The 18,422-nt window shown below is 32.7% G+C and overlaps 2 protein-coding genes and 1 long non-coding RNA gene across 37 annotated transcripts in view; 1 reads left to right on the top strand and 2 right to left on the bottom strand.

Annotated features, from left to right (window-relative positions):
- The window catches only part of LOC126842282 (zinc finger protein 501-like), a 123,318-nt gene that overhangs the window by 56,676 nt on the left and 48,220 nt on the right, over nucleotides 1-18,422 (bottom strand). For 9 of the 34 annotated variants that reach the window (XR_007686306.1, XM_050579205.1, XM_050579206.1 and 6 more), the window contains 2 exons: nucleotides 13,499-13,678; nucleotides 12,240-12,398 (listed from right to left, as the gene is read on the bottom strand). Coding sequence is in view for 27 of the 34 variants with exons in the window: in XM_050579205.1 (XP_050435162.1) it covers nucleotides 12,240-12,398; nucleotides 13,499-13,678 (339 nt within the window). In the remaining 7 variants the exon portion in view is untranslated. The other 25 variants (XM_050579171.1, XM_050579166.1, XM_050579169.1 and 22 more) reach the window with 21 other exon arrangements.
- Nucleotides 949-18,422, bottom strand: part of LOC126842287 (zinc finger protein 888-like) — a 71,274-nt gene continuing 53,800 nt past the window's right edge. The window contains exon 7 of the mRNA XM_050579208.1: nucleotides 949-2,007. Coding sequence (XP_050435165.1) covers nucleotides 1,207-2,007 — 801 coding nt within the window. The 3' untranslated portion in view covers nucleotides 949-1,206. The remainder of the gene's footprint in view (nucleotides 2,008-18,422) is intronic.
- LOC126842295 (uncharacterized) lies at nucleotides 8,866-10,412 on the top strand. 2 transcript variants are annotated; one of them, XR_007686308.1, is made up of 4 exons: nucleotides 8,866-9,380; nucleotides 9,438-9,781; nucleotides 9,839-10,022; nucleotides 10,103-10,412. It is a non-coding gene; the product is annotated as an uncharacterized LOC126842295 (long non-coding RNA). The 2 variants fall into 2 exon arrangements; XR_007686307.1 differs by having other exon boundaries at nucleotides 8,867-9,781.

Consider the following 18,422-nt stretch of genomic DNA (forward strand, 5'->3'; position numbering starts at 1 on the left):
ACTCTTGTATCAAAGCTTAATAAAAGAAATAACACAATAAAACCCTTTTTTTTTTCAAATGCTTCTATATTTTACGATTTAAAACACTAAACAATTATACTATATTTCTAAAAGTCTTTAATCATTAGACTGTATTAGTCTTAGTGAAATATACTTTTCATTTTAACTAAATTGTCTTAAACGAGCCTCAACAAGGCGGAGTAATTTAACAACCCGTCAAATTAAATATGTCACAATCAAAGAGGCGGATAGCCGATGTCTTAGACGAACATGTTTAGCCACGTCAAAATGGTGCATGCCCAAACAAAAGTGGCACTTACGAATAGTTCTTCAAACATAGACGATATTTGACGAACACTTAAACAGTTTGTTCATTATGGTCATATAATTTATCCATGTACATAAATCATTTAAAATTCCAATATTTAATAATTATTTGAAAAAGATGTTTATAAAAAAAAGTCTCAATATAAAACTAATGTTATTACTCTCAAACATGGTATTATGTTTTCTTGGGAACTAATCACACTAATATATTGAACAAAATTATTTTTACTAATTATTTTTACTAATTATTTAATAATAAACGTATATATTGACGTAGGCATATTCTCCTTACTTTCCCGAATGACATTTATTAATAATGGTCAGGTTCAATCTTAATAATTCTTCGAATTAAAAAAACGAAAAACTTATTCTAAAAATATGAATGAAACTAACATAATGTAATCATAATTGACGAAATAATAAAATATTTTATTTTGATTTTAAACACGGTTCGCATAATTCAACGCTCAAAAATTAACAAATATTTTAAATTAAAAATCAATTTTAAAATACAAATTAACATATATTATAAACCATTCTCTTCAAAACCATCTGTAACTAAAAAGACTACTAACATTTTATAATAAAAAATAAGAATAGTAACAAAATTTTTTAGCATTTTGTGTGTGTAGATTATGAAAATTAAAAAATACATTATAAAAATATTAATACTAAATAATTCATGTGATCCGTCGAAAAAATAAATTAAAAACTAATACTTATGTTATTGATCTGTTAAACGATAGTAATAAATTAAATATTATAAGAAAACTAATAAAAGTATACTAAATCTGAAATAAATCGTAAGTAAAAAAAATTGCAAAATAATAACAAATCGATTTTGAAAAACTGCCAAATAGTCACGTAAGGTTTATGAATCTATGAGCCGTGTGCTTTTGCTTGATGCCTTTTGAGAGTATCTTGGCAACCATATGATTTGTCACAGGCTGAGCATTTGTATCGTACCCCACCAATATGTATGCGTTCATGAATTATGAGATAGGACTTTAAACTGAATGATTTTTCACAGACATCGCATTTAAATGGTTTCTCGCCGGTATGTGTTCTTTCATGAACTTTGAGGTTAGATTGTATATTAAAACATTTTTCACAGACATCGCATTTAAATGGTTTCTCGCCGGTATGTGTTCTTTCATGAACTTTGAGGTTAGATTGTATATTAAAACATTTTTCACAGACATCGCATTTAAATGGTTTCTCGCCGGTATGTGTTCTTTCATGAACTTTGAGGTTAGATTGTATATTAAAACATTTTTCACAGACATCGCATTTAAAGGGTTTCTCTTCGGTATGAATACGTGCATGGTTCTTGAGATGAGTTTGTTGACTGAATGTTTTTTCACAGACAACGCATTTATAAGGTTTTTCACCAGTATGTATCCTTTCATGTTTTTTAAGACTTTGTTGTAGACTAAATGTTTTTTCACAGACATCGCATTTAAACGGTTTCTCGCCGGTATGAATACGTGCATGTCTCTTGAGAGCAGATTGATGACTGAATGTTTTTTCACAGACATCGCACTTAAAAGGTTTCTCGGCGGTGTGTATGCGTTCATGAGTTTTGAGGTGAGATATCTGACCAAATTTTTTTTCACAAATATTGCATTTAAAGGGCTTCTCGCCGGTATGTATCCTTTTATGAATTTTGATGTAAGATTGGTCGCAAAAAGCCTTTTGACAGACATCGCATTTAAACGGTTTTTCGACGGTATGTGTGCGTTTATGAATCTTGAGCTGATGTTGTCTACCAAATGTTTTTTCACAGATATCGCATTTAAAGGGTTTCTCCCCGGTATGAACGCGCCAATGTCTTCTCAGGCTTGATTTTAATGAAAACGTTTTCAAACAAATACCACAATTAAATAGGCCATCTTTGTTTCGAGTATTTCCTTTGATTTTGCTGTTACGATGATTGACTTTTTGAGGTGTTTTCTTTTCAATGGAATGCGATTTCGTAATATGCCGGATTATATTACTTTTGGTTGTAAACCTCCTCTGACACATATTGCAGTCGAACCGACGTATTTTGTATATATTTTTCTGAAAATGATTATCTATAGTTTCGTTAAAACTACAATCCATTGTCTTTGTATTATTTGAGATATCTGTCGCTTTACACGAAAAATGAATACTGCAACACGTTTGAAACAAAACAAATTAATTTAAGAAAAATATATTTTGATGTTATATAGCAAGTTTTAATATTAAATATACAACGCATCCTTTTTAAGAATTAATTTGATTAATTTTAGATGACATACAAAAGTCTTCTTTACTCAATTTTTATTTGATCGAGTTGCCTAAACTTATCCTACATAATACAATGTAACGTTCACATTTATTAGAATATGGACAATAAACATCCGAGTGCCATAAGATTTAAAACTTAAAAAGTGTACTCTATCTAAGGTCCACTTTTACATAGAGTACCTTGAGACTTTTTATGACCGACGTCTTTTAACCTTAAACTTGACAGAAATAATAATAAATTCTCATAAACGACTAAACTATATTTTTGACATGGAAATGTCTTTTGGCTTGGGGACATTAAGAAAATGCTTGAATGACGCTGAACGCTACCGAGGAAAATGTGTGCGTGTGGCGCGATTAAGCGGATGTTTTGTGAATGAAACAGCTGATAAATAATTTTTAATGTCTGGCTAAAAATTAGAGATATGCGATCAGAGATATTATAGATAAGATATAAAATGTACGATATTGTAGATACAAAATGTAGAGATATAATATTAGAAATCAAATATGAGAGATAAGAAACGGGACATATCCATATAATAAATACCTCTTTGAAAAGAAAACAAAATGTGACTAATTAATAATATTTTATAAAGTTTTAAGTATTTTACTATGAGGACATTACTTATAGTCTATTTCATTAAAATTTTATATCAACTTTTATTTTTTATTTATGATAATTAAAAAATGTATTTAATAAAAATTAAACTAAACCCCATTACTTATTACATTGTTTTTTTTTTATAACTGTTGACATTAAAATTTTATTTTAAAAAATGACACATGTTCGCATTTTTTTTTTCTATTTTAATGTATGAAAGTTTTCTATATATGTATATTAAAAAAACCGGTACTTTTTATGCCAACGCAAACGTACGCTAACATCATGCGATGCTGCAGATGTTGACCGGACATCAAACCCACAATTAAATGTTTTCACAATTTTGTTTTTTTGATACTTTGATTTAACATTACATTGATAAGAGGTAGATGCGGTTTTAAAATAATATATTATTATATAAACAAGCATTTCCTAATATAAGTTAAATAATAGCGAAACGCTAACATCGATACCACTGATGGGTTTATGGAGGAGGATAACATAATTACAAAAGTATTAAAGTTTTGTTCAAGAAAAACAAAATGGTAATAAAAATAACCTTACTCATAATTATTGTCGACTTCATTATTTACTAAACACTTATTTGTTGTAGAAATTTCATTGTTTATGAACTTTATATCTAACGGTTTAGTATCAACGACTTCAAACGATTTTTCCAACAACTCTTCTTTTGTTTCATCATTTTCAGGTTTAATTTTCAATATATTAAACCGCTTCAAAACTCTATAATTGACATTAAACATTAGTTGTATTTCTGTGCTATATATGCATAGAGGATTAGTAGGACAACTAAATTGAACAATTTTAATTATTTTATTTAGTAACAAATAAAGTCTACTAATGATATAATAAAGATAATTTAGTTTACATTCTAAATGCGAAAATTAATCATATAATAAATTTTAAAAAAATTAGATTACCTAATCTATTCATAAAAATTTCTATTTAACATAAATTAAATTTTTAATAGTAAAAAACATAAATTTTAATATATAGTTTTTGTAATAATAAATGACACTTATTCGCATTTTTTTTTAACTTAATAAAAGAATGAAAAATAATTGTAAAAATGTTTTCTATATATTTATATAAATAACTCGGTAAGTATCGTACAAAACTTACGCTAACATAATTTGGTGTTGCAGACAACACACCCACAAATAAAATGTTTACAAATTTGTTTTTATAAATATTTTAATGGATCTCTATAAGGATAAGAGGTAGATGTAGTTTTAAATCAATCAATCTATTATTAAATGAACAAATGTTTCCTAATATAAGTTTAATGTTAGCGAAACGCCTATATTGATACCATCAGGCACAAGTTTTAATAGTTTTGTTTAAGATAAAATAAATGGTAATAAATATCGCCTTACTCATAAGTATCATCTACTTCATTCTTAACCAAATAATCCTCTACTATAGTTATTTCATTGTTTTTGAACAGCACATCAAACGGTTTTGGTTCAACGGAGTATTCTTCTGCATCGTCATTTTCAGGTTTAATATTCAACATATTTTACCGTTTCAAAACTCTGTAATTGACATTGAGCTTTAGTTGTTTTTTTCTGTACCACTTATGCAAAGAGGTTTAAATAGGATACTAAATTGCAGTTTTAACTATTTTATTAAGTAACAAATAAAGTAATAATAATGATATAGTAAAGAATAATTTAGTTTACATTACTTGTAAAAAACCACTGAGTTTTCAGTAGTATATTTTGTTCTTTTAAACATTTAAAACTTAATTTTAATTTACTCGAATTAGATAAATAACACAAAGCTACAAGCATGACTTATTGGTAAAAAGCTAACACAATAAAGATTAAAGCTAGACGATTGGCCATTTTGCCGACTAGATAACTTTAAAATGGTGTTGATCCCATATCACTCTACTCAACTCCGGATAAATAAGTAACAAGCAACCAAATAAAAATTATGATACTTTTTATTCAGAAGCAGTGTTTTAATTCCGCGGGAGACAGTAAACGCGGCAATTATGTATATAAATTAGAAATACAAAACAATAGGTACTCACACAACGTAGAACCATAAACCACCTTCCAGCGCTGCTAATAAAACTTATAATAAATTATTGACATGCAAGACAAAACACAATTGTAACGAAATAACGAAACACGACGCAATACTTAAGGTATTTATCGTAGAATTCGACCAAGTTAATATGATTGAAATCTAGAGATGTTCACGAGTCGGACCCGTGGCACCAATACTGCAAACAAATTGGCTGTTTTATTTATTTAAATATAACAGCTTGTATATTTACCTAACGTGTACAGCACAAAGTTATTAACAGAATGTCTGCTTGGAAAAAAGACGCCAAGCGTGTAGACGAAGTCGTGTGAGATTATCGATTGGCGGACCAAAAATGGCTGCGGCATCGTCCTTACGCTTCTCCCGGCGCAGGTGGGGGTACGATGGGTAGTGGTACCAACCGACACCGCGTTGCCAGCGTTTCACTGCGGTAGAGTAGGTGGTGATACCAACAATCATCACATTATATGTGATTCCAATGAAAACTGAATGACAACGCAGAAATTATATGGACAGATAGTGTGTGTTTGTGTGATAACAAGTGATTGCCACATATGGAGGTACTTTGTAGCGTGGAGGTAAACGGTCTTGCAATTTAGGAGGCAAAGAAATAAAATGCGATTTCGCAATATGCCGGATTATATTACTTTTGGTTGTAAACCTTCTTTGACATATATTACAGTCGAACTTGCAGTGTATTTTGTGTATGTTTTTCTCAGAATCGTTTTCTATAGTTTTGTTCAAACTGCAATCCATGGTTTTTGTTTTGTTTAAGGTATCGGTCGCTTTACACGGAAAATGAATACTGCAACATGTATGGAATATAATAGATTAATTTAAGACAAATATACTTTGATATTATACAGCAAGTATTAATATTACTAATATTAAATGTACAACGCATCATTTTTAAGAATTCATTTTATTGATTTTACATGACATACAATAATCTACTATTAAGGCTATTTTTATTTGATTGTGTTGCCTAAACTTATCCTATAAAATACAATGTAACGTTCGCATTTATTAGAATATGGACAATAAACATCCGAGTGCCATAAGATTTAAAACTTAAAAAGTGTACTCTATCTAAAGTCCACTTTTACATTGAGTACCTTAAGACATTTAAATGACCGACGTCTTTTAACCCTTAACTCGGCAGAAATAAAAATTTCACATGAAACGACTAAATTAAATTTTTAACATGAATATGGCTTTTGGATCAGGGACATTAAGAAAATCTTTGCGTGCGTGCGTGAATGGCACTGAACGTTACAAAAGACAATGTGTGCGTGTGCCGCTATTAAGCGGATGTTTTGTAACTTAAAGAACTGATAAATAATTTTTAATGTCTGGCTAAAAAATAGAGATATGCGATAAGAGATATTATAGATAAGATATAAAATGTACGATATTGTAGATACAAAATGTAGAGATATAATATTAGAAATAAAATATGAGAGATAAGAAACGAGACATATCCATATAATAAATACCTCTTTGAAAAGAAAACAAAATGTAACTAATTAATAATATTTTTATAAAGTTTTAAGTATTTTACTATGAGGACATTACTTATAGTCTATTTCATTAAAATTTTCTATCAACTTTAAATTTTTATTTATGATAATTAAAAAATGTATTTAATAAAAATTAAACTAAACCCCATTACTTATTACATTATTTTTTTTTTATAACTGTTAACATTAAGTTTTTATTTTAAAAAATTACACCTGTTCGCATTTTTTTTCTATTTTAATGTATGAATGTTTTTATATATGTATATAAATAAACACGGTAAGTCTCATGCAAACGCAAGCGTAAGCTGACATTATGCGATTCTGCAGACGTCGACCGGTCATCATACCCACAAATAAATAACAATTTTTTTTTTTTTGATACTTTGATTTAACATTATATTGATAAGAGGTAGATGCGGTTTTAAAACAATCTGGTATTATATGTATAAGTGGTTCCTATAATAAGTTTAATAACGGAACGCTAACATCGATACCAACGAAGGGTTTATAGAGGAGAACAACATAATTCAAGTTCATAGGTATATTTTGTGTTTTTTAAACATTTAAAACGAAATTTTAATTTATCTTAATTAGATCAATAACACAAAACTACAAGTATGACTTTTAGATAAAAAGCTAATACCATAAAGATTTAAGCTGGACAATAGCTCATTTGGCCGACTAAATTTAAAGTGGTAATAATCTTTACTTATGTATTATATATGTATATATTAATATAAATAATATAATCCCTTATGTTTTATAATAGCCTAAAAACAAGCTATAAGTATAGAAAAAGGAAAAGATAAGTGGATTACGTTACTCACTGCTTTCCAGAGCTGCTAATAAAAACTTGTAAAAATTATTGACATGCAAGACAAAACACAAATATAATGCAACTTGAAACGAAATAAAGAAACACAACGTAATACGTTTGGTATTTATCACAGAATTCGACCAAGTTATTATGATGAAAATCTAGAGTTGTTCACGAATCAAACCCGTGGCGACAATACAGAAAACAAATTGCTAAATCTAATTTAACTAGTTTGATTTACACAACTTCAGAGTGTACAAAAATAAATCTTAATTACTAACAAAATCAAAACTTTTATTTTATAATAATTGTGATTTTAATGCAAACCGCACAGTGCACGACAACGCAGAAATTGTATGGACAAATAGTGTGTGTTTGTGTGATAACGAGTCATTTCCACAGATGGAGGTACTTTGTAGCATGGAGGTAAACTGTCGTGCTTTTTAAGAGGCAAACAAATCAATACCCCAACACTTGTATTAAAGCTTTTTGTAAACTAACCTTCATCGACATCCTATAAAATTAATAAGTTTACCTAAGGCCTTATCTGCCATGGACACACTTTTCCTATGGCGTTAAATCGAATTTAACTAGCTTGATTTACAGAACTTCAGCAGAGTGTACAAATTTTAATCTTAATTAAAAATCAAAACTTTTATTTCAATTGTGATTTTAATGCAAGCTGCACGGTGCGCGACACAACGCAGAAATTGTATGGACAGATTTGTGATAGTGTGCGTTTGCTTGATAACGAGTGATTGCCACAGATGGAGGTACTTTGTAGCGTGAAGGTAAACTCTCGTGCATTTCAAGAGGCAAATTAATTAAATTCCAAACTCTTGTATCAAAGCTTAATAAAAGAAATAACACAATAAAACCCTTTTTTCCCAAATGCATTATTTAACAACTATAAACAATTATACTATATTTCTAAAAGTGTTTAACCATTAGACTGTATTTAGTCTTAGTGAAATATACTTTTCATTTTAACTACACTGTCTTAAACGAGCCTCAACATAGGCAAAGTAGTAGAATTAAAATGATTTTTTTTAAACTTTTATTTTTGCTATAATATTATAATTGTTTAAGCGAAATGTGCACTAAGCGTACATTTTTTTCGAGAAACTAAATATGTGCTGGCTTTTGTGTTAATAGTTGGATTATTCAAATTACTTGGTTTTTTTTATCATAAAAGAAAATCTCACATTTAAAAAAAACTATTCTATTGTTCATTTTAGTCAAGAAAATAAAAAGTAAATTTATATGGATACATATATTTCTATCAACTTACATAAATACTTAATACATTGGTATCTATTGGTAATGTTTGTACAATCTTCAACTACTCAATTTTTAACAGTGAAACTAAATTGCCAAATTTAATAACATGTTGAGTGCGTATAAAAAACACATTGGTTTCACTAAATGTCTTTGTGCAAGTGTATATATGATTGATCAGTTAAACGATAGTAATATTTAAAACATTTTAAGGAAACTAATAAAAATATATTAAATCTGAATTAAATTCCAAGTAAAAAAAATTGCAAATAATAACAAATAGATTCAAAACCTATTTTATAACTGCCAAATAGCCACGTGTGCTTTTGCTTGATGACTTTTGAGAGTATCTTGGCGACCATATGATTTATCACAGACTGAGCATTTGTGTTGTACCCCACCAATATGTATCCGTGCATGTCTCTTGAGATGAGATTGTTGACGAAATGTTTTTTCACAAACAACACATTTATAAGGTTTCTCACCGGTATGTCTTCTTTCGTGAGTTTTGAAGTTAGATTGTATATTAAAACATTTTTTACAGACATCGCATTTATATGGTTTCTAACTGGTATGTATGCGTTCATAAATTATGACTATTATAATATAATATTGACTGAATGCTTTATCACAGAAACGGCATTTAAATGGTCTCTCGCCGGTATGAACGCGTCAATGTCTTCTCAGGCTTGATTTTAATGAAAATAGGCCATCTTTGTTTGGATTATTTCTTTTGATTTTGCAGATACAATGATTGACTTTATTTTTTTGAGGTGTTATCGTGGGGTATATCGTACCCCACCAATATGTATCCGTGCATGTCTCCTGAGATGAGATTGTTGACGAAATGTTTTTTCACAGACATCGCATTTAAACGGTTTTACGCTTGTATGTATGCGTTCATGAGCTTTTAGGTGATGTTCTCTACCAAACGTTTTTTCACAGACATCGCATTTAAACGGTTTCTCGCCGGTATGAATACGTGCATGGTACTTGAGATGAATTTGTTGATTGAATGTTTTTTCACAGACAACGCATTTATATGGTTTCTCACCGGTATGTATCCGTGCATGTCTCTTGAGATGAGATTGTTGACGAAATGTTTTTTCACAGGCACGGCATTTAAATGGTATTTTGTACATATTTTTCTTAGAATTGTTTTTTATAGTTTCAATAAAATTGCAATCTTTGGTTTTTGTATTTTTTGAGGTATCGGTCGCATTACACGAAAAATGAATACTGCAACACGTATGAAACAATACAGATTAATTTAGGACAAATATTGATGTTATGCAGCAAGCATTAATATTACTAATATTAAATGTACAATCCATCATACACGCATCCTTTTTAAGAATTAATTTTATTGATTTTACAAGATATACAAAGATCTTCTATTACTTATCGAGTTGCCTGAACTTATTCTACATAATACAATGTAACGTTCACATTTGTTAGAATATGGACAATAAACATCCGAGTGCCATAAGATTTAAAACTTAAAAAGTGTACTCTATCTAAAGTCTACTTTTACATTGAGTACCTTGAGACTTTTTATGACCGACGTCTTTTAACCTTAAACTTGACAGAAATAATAATAAATTCTCATAAACGACTAAACTATATTTTTGACATGGATATGTCTTTTGGCTTGGGGACATAAAGAAAATCTTTGCGTGCATGCTTGAATGACGCTGAACGCTACCGAGGAAAATGTGTGCGTGTGGCGCGATTAAGCGGATGTTTTGTGAATGAAACAGCTGATAAACAATATTTAATGTCTGGCTAAAAATTAGAGATATGCGATTAGAGATATTATAGATAAGATATAAAATGTACGATATTGTAGATACAAAATGTAGAGATATAATATCAGAAATAAAATATGAGAGATAAGAAACGAGACATATCCATATAATAAATACCTCTTTGAAAAGAAAACAAAATGTAACTAATTAATAATATTTTTATAAAGTTTTAAGTATTTTACTATGAGGACATTACTTAAAGTCTATTTCATTAAAATTTTCCGTTCAACTTTTAATTTTTATTTATGATAATTAAAAATGTATTTAATAAAAATTAAACAAAACCCCATTACTTATTACATTATTTTTTTTTAACTGTTAACATTAAGGTTTATTTTAAAAAATGACACCAGTTCGCGTTTTTTTATATTTTAATGTATGAATGTTTTCTATATATGTATATAAAAAAACCCAGTACTTCTTATGCCAACGCAAACGTACGCTAACATCATGCGATGCTGCAGACGTTGACCGGACATCAAACCCACAAATAAATGTTTTCACAATTTTGTTTTTTTGATACTTTGATTTAACATTATATTGATAAGAGGTAGATGCGGTTTTAAAATAATATATTATTATATGAACAAGTGGTTCCTAATATAAGTTTAATAATAGCGATACACTAACATCAATACCAATGATGGGTTTATGGAGGAAGATAACATAATTACAAACGTTTTAAAGTTTTGCTTAAGAAAAAAAAATGGTATTAAAAATAACCTTACTCATAATTATTGTCGACTTCATTCTTTACCAAACACTCTTCTGTTGTAGAAATTTCATTGTTTAAGAACTGCATATCTAACGGATTAGTTTGAACGACTTCAAACGATTTTTCCAACAACTCTTCTTCTGTTTCATCATTTTCAGGTTTAATTTTCAATATATTAAACCGCTTCAAAACTCTATAATTGACATTTAACATTAGTTGTATTTTTGTGCTATATATGCATAGAGGATTAGTAGGACAACTAAATTCACAATTTTAATTATTTTATTTAGTAACAAATATAGTCTACTAAAGATATAATAAAGATAATTTAGTATACATTCTAAATGCTAAAATTGGAAATATTAAAAATTTAAAAAAAATTAGATAGCCTAATCTATTCATAAAAAATGTCTATTTAACTTAAATGAAATTTTTGATACTAAAAAAACATAAATTTTAATATATAGTTTTTGTCATAAAAAATGACATTTATTCGCATTTTTTTTTTTTTAATAAAAGATTGAAAAATAATTGTAAAAATGTTTTCTATATATTTATATAAATAACTCGGTAAGTATCGTTCAAAACTTACGCTACAAACCCACAAATTAAAAGTTTACAATTTTTTTTTTTTAAATATTTTAATGGATTTTTATATTGATAACAGGTAGATGTAGTTTTAAAACAATCAAACTATTATTAAATGAACAATTGGTTCCTAATATAAGTTTAATGTTAGCGAAACGATTATATTGATACCATCAGGCACAAAATTTAATAGTTTTGTTCAAGATAAAAAAAAAGGTACTAAAAATCGCCTTACTCATAAGTATCATCGACATCATTCTTTACCAAATAATCCTCTTCTATAGATATTTTATTGTTTTTGAACAGCACATCAAACGGTTTTGGTTCAACGGAGTATTCTTCTGCATCGTCATTTTCAGGTTTAATATTCAACATATTATACCGTTTCAAAACTCTGTAATTGACATTGAACTTTAGTTGTATTTCTGTACCACATATGCATAGAGGTTTAAATAGGACTACTAAATTGCAGTTTTAACTATTTTATTAAGTAACAAATAAAGTAATAATAATGATATAGTAAAGAATAATTTAGTTTACATTACTTGTAAAAAACCACTGAGTTTTCAGTAGTATATTTTGTTTTTTTAAACATTTAAATCTTAATTTTAATTTACTCGAATTAGATGAATAACACAAAGCTACAAGCATGGCTTATAGGTAAGAAGCTAACACAATAAAGATCAAAGCTAGACGATTGGCCATTTTGCCGACTAGATTACTTTAAAATGGTGTTGATCCTATATTACTCTACTCAACTCCGGATAACTAATAAGTAACAAGCTACCAAATAAATTATGATTCTTTTTATTCAAAAGCAGTGTTTTAAGTCCGCGGGAGACAGTAAACACGACAATAATGTATATAAATTAGAAATACAAAACAATAGGTAGAATTCGACCAAGTAATTATGATTAAAATTAAACATTTAAAACTAAATTTTAATTTATCTTAATTTGATCAATAACACTAAACTACAAGTAAGACTTGTAGATAAAAAGCTAATACCATAAAGATTTATGCTAGGCGATAGCCTATTTGACCAACTAACTTGATCCTTTAACATGTATTGTTTATACATAACCGAAATAGTATTTACCAAACAATTATTTTAAAAGAGATAATTTACTGAAAATGTTGACGTATTGTTAACAAGTAAAATAATCTCTAACGTTTATATAATATAAACCATAATGCTATAAACATATGACTATACAAAATACTATACACACTAATCATCTATAATAGCTAAAAAAACAAGCTAAGTAAAAAGAGGGTAATAATAAGTGGATTAGGTTACTCAAGGAAAGTTTAAATATCTCTTTACTTTTTTTAACGTTGAAAATAATTATTTAAACAATATTATTAATACTATTTTGTAAATTATTAAGGACATTGATTTAATTTTTTTTTTAAATTACTGAGGACTACAGCATTACAAAAGCTTTTTTGTTTTATTTAGTAAACACAAAATATTAATACAAATAGCCTTACTCATAAGTATTGTCGACTTCATTCTTCACCAAATACTCCTCTGTTGTAGATATTTCATTGTTTTCAAACGGCACATCCAACGGTTTTGGTTCAACGGCTCCAAACGTTGTTTGAAAAAAGTATTTTTCTGTTTCATCAATTTCATCTTTAATTTTCAACATATTATAACGCTTCAAAACTCTATAATTGACATTTAACACAAGTGTTATTTCTGTATCGTATATCCAAATAGGTTAAAAAAGGACAAATACATTGCATAATTTTAACTATTTTATTAAGTAACAAATAAAGTAAGATTAATAACACAAAGCTACAAGCATGACTTGTAGGTAAGAAACTAACACAATAAAGATCAAAGCTAGACGATTGCCCATTTTGCCGACTAGATTAATTAAAAATGGTGTTGATCCCATATCACTCTACTCAACTCCGGGTAATTAATAAGTAATAAGCAACCAATTATAAATTATGATTTTTTTTATTCACAAGCAGTGTTTTAAGTCCACGGGAGACAGTAAACACGGCAATAATGTATATAAATTAGAAATACAAAACAATAGGTACTCACACAACGTAGAACTGCCTTCCAGAGCTGCTAATAAAAACTTCTAAAAAATACTGACATGCAAGACAAAACTCAATTGTAACTTGAAACTAAATAAAGAAACACAACGCAGTACGTTAGGTATTTATCACAGAATTTGACCAAGTAATTATGATTAAAATCTAGATATTCTCACGAAGCGGGGCCGTGACGACAATGCAGAAAACAAATTGTACCTAGGGCGCTCAATCTAATTGTTTCACTAGTTTGATTCCCAGAACTTCAGCAGAGTGTACAAATTTTAATCTTAATTAAAAATCAAAACTTTTATTTCAATTGTGATTTTAATGCAAACTGCACAGTGCACGATACAACGCAGAAATTGTATGGACAGATTTGTGATAGTGTGCGTTTGTTTGATAACGAGTGATTGCCACAGATGGAGGTACTTTGTAGCGTGAAGGTAAACTGTCGTGCATTTTAGGAGGCAAATAAATTAAATTCCAAACTCTTGTATCAAAGCTTATTAAAAGAAATAACACAATAAAACCTTTTTTTTTTCAAATACTTCTATATTTTACGATTTAACAACACTAAACAATTATACTATATTTCTAAAAGTGTTTAACTATTAGACTGTATTAGTCTTAGTGAAATATACTTTTTATTTTAACTACGTTGTCTTAAATGAGCCTCAACAAAGGCGGTGTATTTTAACAACCCGTCAAATTAAATATGTCATAATCAAAGAGGCGGATAGCCGATGTCTTAGACGAACATGTTGAGCCACGTCAAAATGGTGCATGCCCAAACAGAAGTGGCACTTACGAATAGTTCTTCAAACATAGACGATATTTGACGAACTCTTGGAACAGATTGTTTATTATAGTCATATTATTTATCCATTTACATAAATCTTTTAAAATTCCAATATTATAGTAATTATTTGAAATTTTTTTTTTTAAAAATCCAATATCAGTCTCAATATAAAACTAATGTTATTACTCACAAACACGGTATTATGTTTTCTTGGGAACTAATCACACAAATATATTGAACAAAATTACTTTTACTAATTATTTAATAATAAATGTATATATTGAAGTAGGCATATTCTGCTGACTTTCCCGAATGGCATTTATTAATAATGGTCAGGTTGTCGTGGCCGTAGACGTTCGGAGTAATTAAACCCTTTGTAATAATTAAAATAACAACACTTGTGTACGTTAGTCACCGTTTATTCAATTACGCTATAGTATCACACGACAATAATAATACTATTGATGCACGGCGGTCCGGTGACGGCCGTATTTATGTTACCGGCGGCGGTCAACATTGCTGATAAGCTGCGCCGGGGTTTTGCTTAATGGGCAATTAGGGAAGCACGGCCCGGCCGGGTATTGTCATCGCGGTCCGGGTAATAGTCCAGGCCGCGGTGATGGCAATACCCGACCGTGTCATTCTCCCCCCCAATGGCCCATTAAGCATCCCCAAGGCAGCTTACTCAGACGGCTATTGCTGAACGGGCTCGGGTGACGTCAGCGGCGTGTAGTAAAGGTCCTGGAGGAACTCCACATCCGGCAGGTCGTAGTTCTGGGCCCCGAGGATATCGTCCATGAGATCCAACTGCCCGACGGCTAGTTGGAGCGTGTCGTCGGGGTCCACCTCCATTGCCACCTCCCTCGTTCCCGATTCGTCGGCGACATCGAGTGTGAGGTCGATCGTTGCCACTGCCGTGACCGCTGTCGTCGCTGCTGTCGTCGTCGTCGCTGCTGTTGCCGTCATCGCCGCTGTTGCCGCTGTGAACGGAACGCTCCGCGGCTTGCAGTGACGCAGTCGCCGTTCCTCCTCACGTTCCAGCTGCGCATGATACGCATTCCGGGTAACGATTTTTGGAGAGGTACTGGTTCCCGGGGCAGTTAACGGCCTTGTTGTTGAGTGGGGCCTCCGGAAGTAATTATCTTCCGGTGGCGTGGCCACTTTCTTGGGGGGCGGGGCCGAGTGGGTACGGACGGTCTTACCTGTATCGGCTCCCATCCTTCCTCTCGTCCCTACTTGAACCTGGCTAGGCCGTCCCAGCGCTCTCGGCGCCGGTCTTTGGTCTACCTTACCTGGAGCCTCTGCTCTTAGGCGTACTAGGGGGGGCATTCCAGCTGTGCCGGGTGTTGAGCTTGCCTCGCTAGCCCTAAGATCAGCCTTACTATTACCTTTTCTTACCTGTGAGGTCACTCCAGACTTTCCGGGTCGTGACCTCTCCTTTGTCCGGGTGCCCAATAACCATCCTCGATGGTGTAGTTCACGAGCCACCGGATCGTCCCGTATTTCAGAGAGGGTCGCCTTCTTCGCCCACTCCAAGGTTATCACCGGTGGTAGATACGTCTGAGTAGACGTATCGACCATCGGCTTCCTCGGGGGGTTCGGAAGTGACCCCTCCTCGCTCCTTTCGTCAGATCCTCTCATCCGGCGGATGGCCACCTGCAGGCCCGCGATGGCGTCCTGGTGACCCTTTATCCACCCCTCCATCTGGTGGACTACGGATTTGACGGTTGTCGCTGGAGGGCGAAAGCGCTTGCCGCTTCGGCCGCCTTCTTCTCGTACTCGTTTCACTGGGGGTTGCGACATCTGAAATTAGCGTAGGGTAATTGGTCACATAAGCGGGTTTTAGCGCGGAGCAGTGAACTTTTATGACCGGCTTAGTTTCCGTGAAGAAAACACCATTCCCCAAGGAACTTCCCAGTCTCACTGGTCCTATCCACTTAGACGCAAACCCCGCGTGAAATCCCTTTGCTGCGTTTGAGAGTGGGTGACTGCGGTAGTACACCCAATCTCCTATCGAGAACCTGTCTAGGGTTTTCCCTACCTGTTTGTCATTAGGGGTCCCTATCACTACCCTAGCGCGTTTCCTCCTAAGTTCGGCTTCTACGGGTAATTCGATTCTGGATCCTAATAGGATCCAGTCACCCGGCGCTTTGGCTTCCCTTCCTAGAACTAGCTGAGAGGGGGTATAGCCAGTTTTCGAGTTTTTTCGATTCCGTATCGCGAACAGTAAAGAGGGTAAACACGTATCCCATAGACGATGTGGTTTATCGCGTAGTTGAGCTCGCAGACCTTTTTTTAGCTCCTGGTTCCGTCTCTCCACTGGGTTTGCTCGTGGGTGGTAGACCGGAGTGGTCCACCCTTCTGTTCCCCAGTGGTTCAGCGCCTGTTTCATTGCCTTTGACACAAATTGGGGGCCGTTGTCTGATAGTAGTACGCGGGGGAACCCAAAACGTGGAAATACCTCGCGCTCCAACGCGTCTATAATCACCCGAGTTGTTGCGGTTCCAATGGGGAAAGCCTCTACCCATCGGCTAAAGCAATCCGTTACGACGAGTATAAACGTTTTACCCCGAGCTGATCGGGGGTAAGGCCCCATAAGGTCAATGCTCAGGACTTCCCAAGGCTGCCGTGGTACTCGTGTTGATATCGCATCTTCCGGTTTCCTGTTGAGTGGTTTTGTACAAGCACATACTCGACATTCCCGGACGTATTGCAATACCATCTCCCGCATCCCTTTCCAGTAGAAGCGGTTTTGTATGGCCCTCCAGGTTTCTTTCCAACCCGGGTGCGAGGCAGTCTCATGATCGTGATATCTCCATAGTATCCGTTCCTGTTTATTGGCGGGTATTACTATGGCTATGATATCATCGCCCTCATCTCGTGGAGTTATCCGGTACACCAAGTCCTTTTCGAGTCGAAATGGTTGTTCTCTGGTGTCTTGCTTGGTCATCTGTATCAGATTTTGAATGTCTGGGTCATTCCGTTGCCATTCGGTGATCTCCTGCAGTGTAAGGTGATCGGTGAAGTCGTGTCCGGATATCTTGAACAGTTCGTCCTTATGTGTTGCTGGTTTGTCCCCAAGCGGTGGTTCAATGAGGTTGTTTTCAAGTTGTTCCTCGTCCACCGTTGGTCCATCTGCCGGATTTCTTGATAGTGCGTCTGCAGCTTCATTTTGGGTTCCGGGCACATGTTTAATATCGAAAGTGTAAGTTCCAAGGGTAAGTGCCCATCGGGTTAGCTTACTATTATTATCCCGTGCCGTCTGTAACCACTTTAATGCCGCACTATCTGTAAGCAATTCGAATTTCCTGGCTTCCAGATAAGGACGGAACTTATCAACCGCAAAAATGATAGCTAAGCACTCCCTCTCCACTGCTGAGTAACGGGTTTGTGCTGAGTTCAATTTCTTACTCACGTGACTGATGACCCTTTTCTCATGTGGTGGTGTCCCGCGTTGATACAGTATGGCACCAACGCCCACCTCACTTGCATCCGTTTGCAAGCAAAACGGTTTTGAATAGTCCGGAGGGCTGAGTCTTGGTGCTGATACTAATGCTAACT

Source organism: Adelges cooleyi, unplaced genomic scaffold (assembly GCF_023614345.1).
Source record: "Adelges cooleyi isolate 19-005CV unplaced genomic scaffold, UGA_ACOO_1.1 ACOO_flye_CR_arks_rails_tigmint_CR_PRNA_5, whole genome shotgun sequence".
Classification (NCBI taxonomy): Eukaryota; Metazoa; Arthropoda; class Insecta; order Hemiptera; family Adelgidae; genus Adelges; species Adelges cooleyi.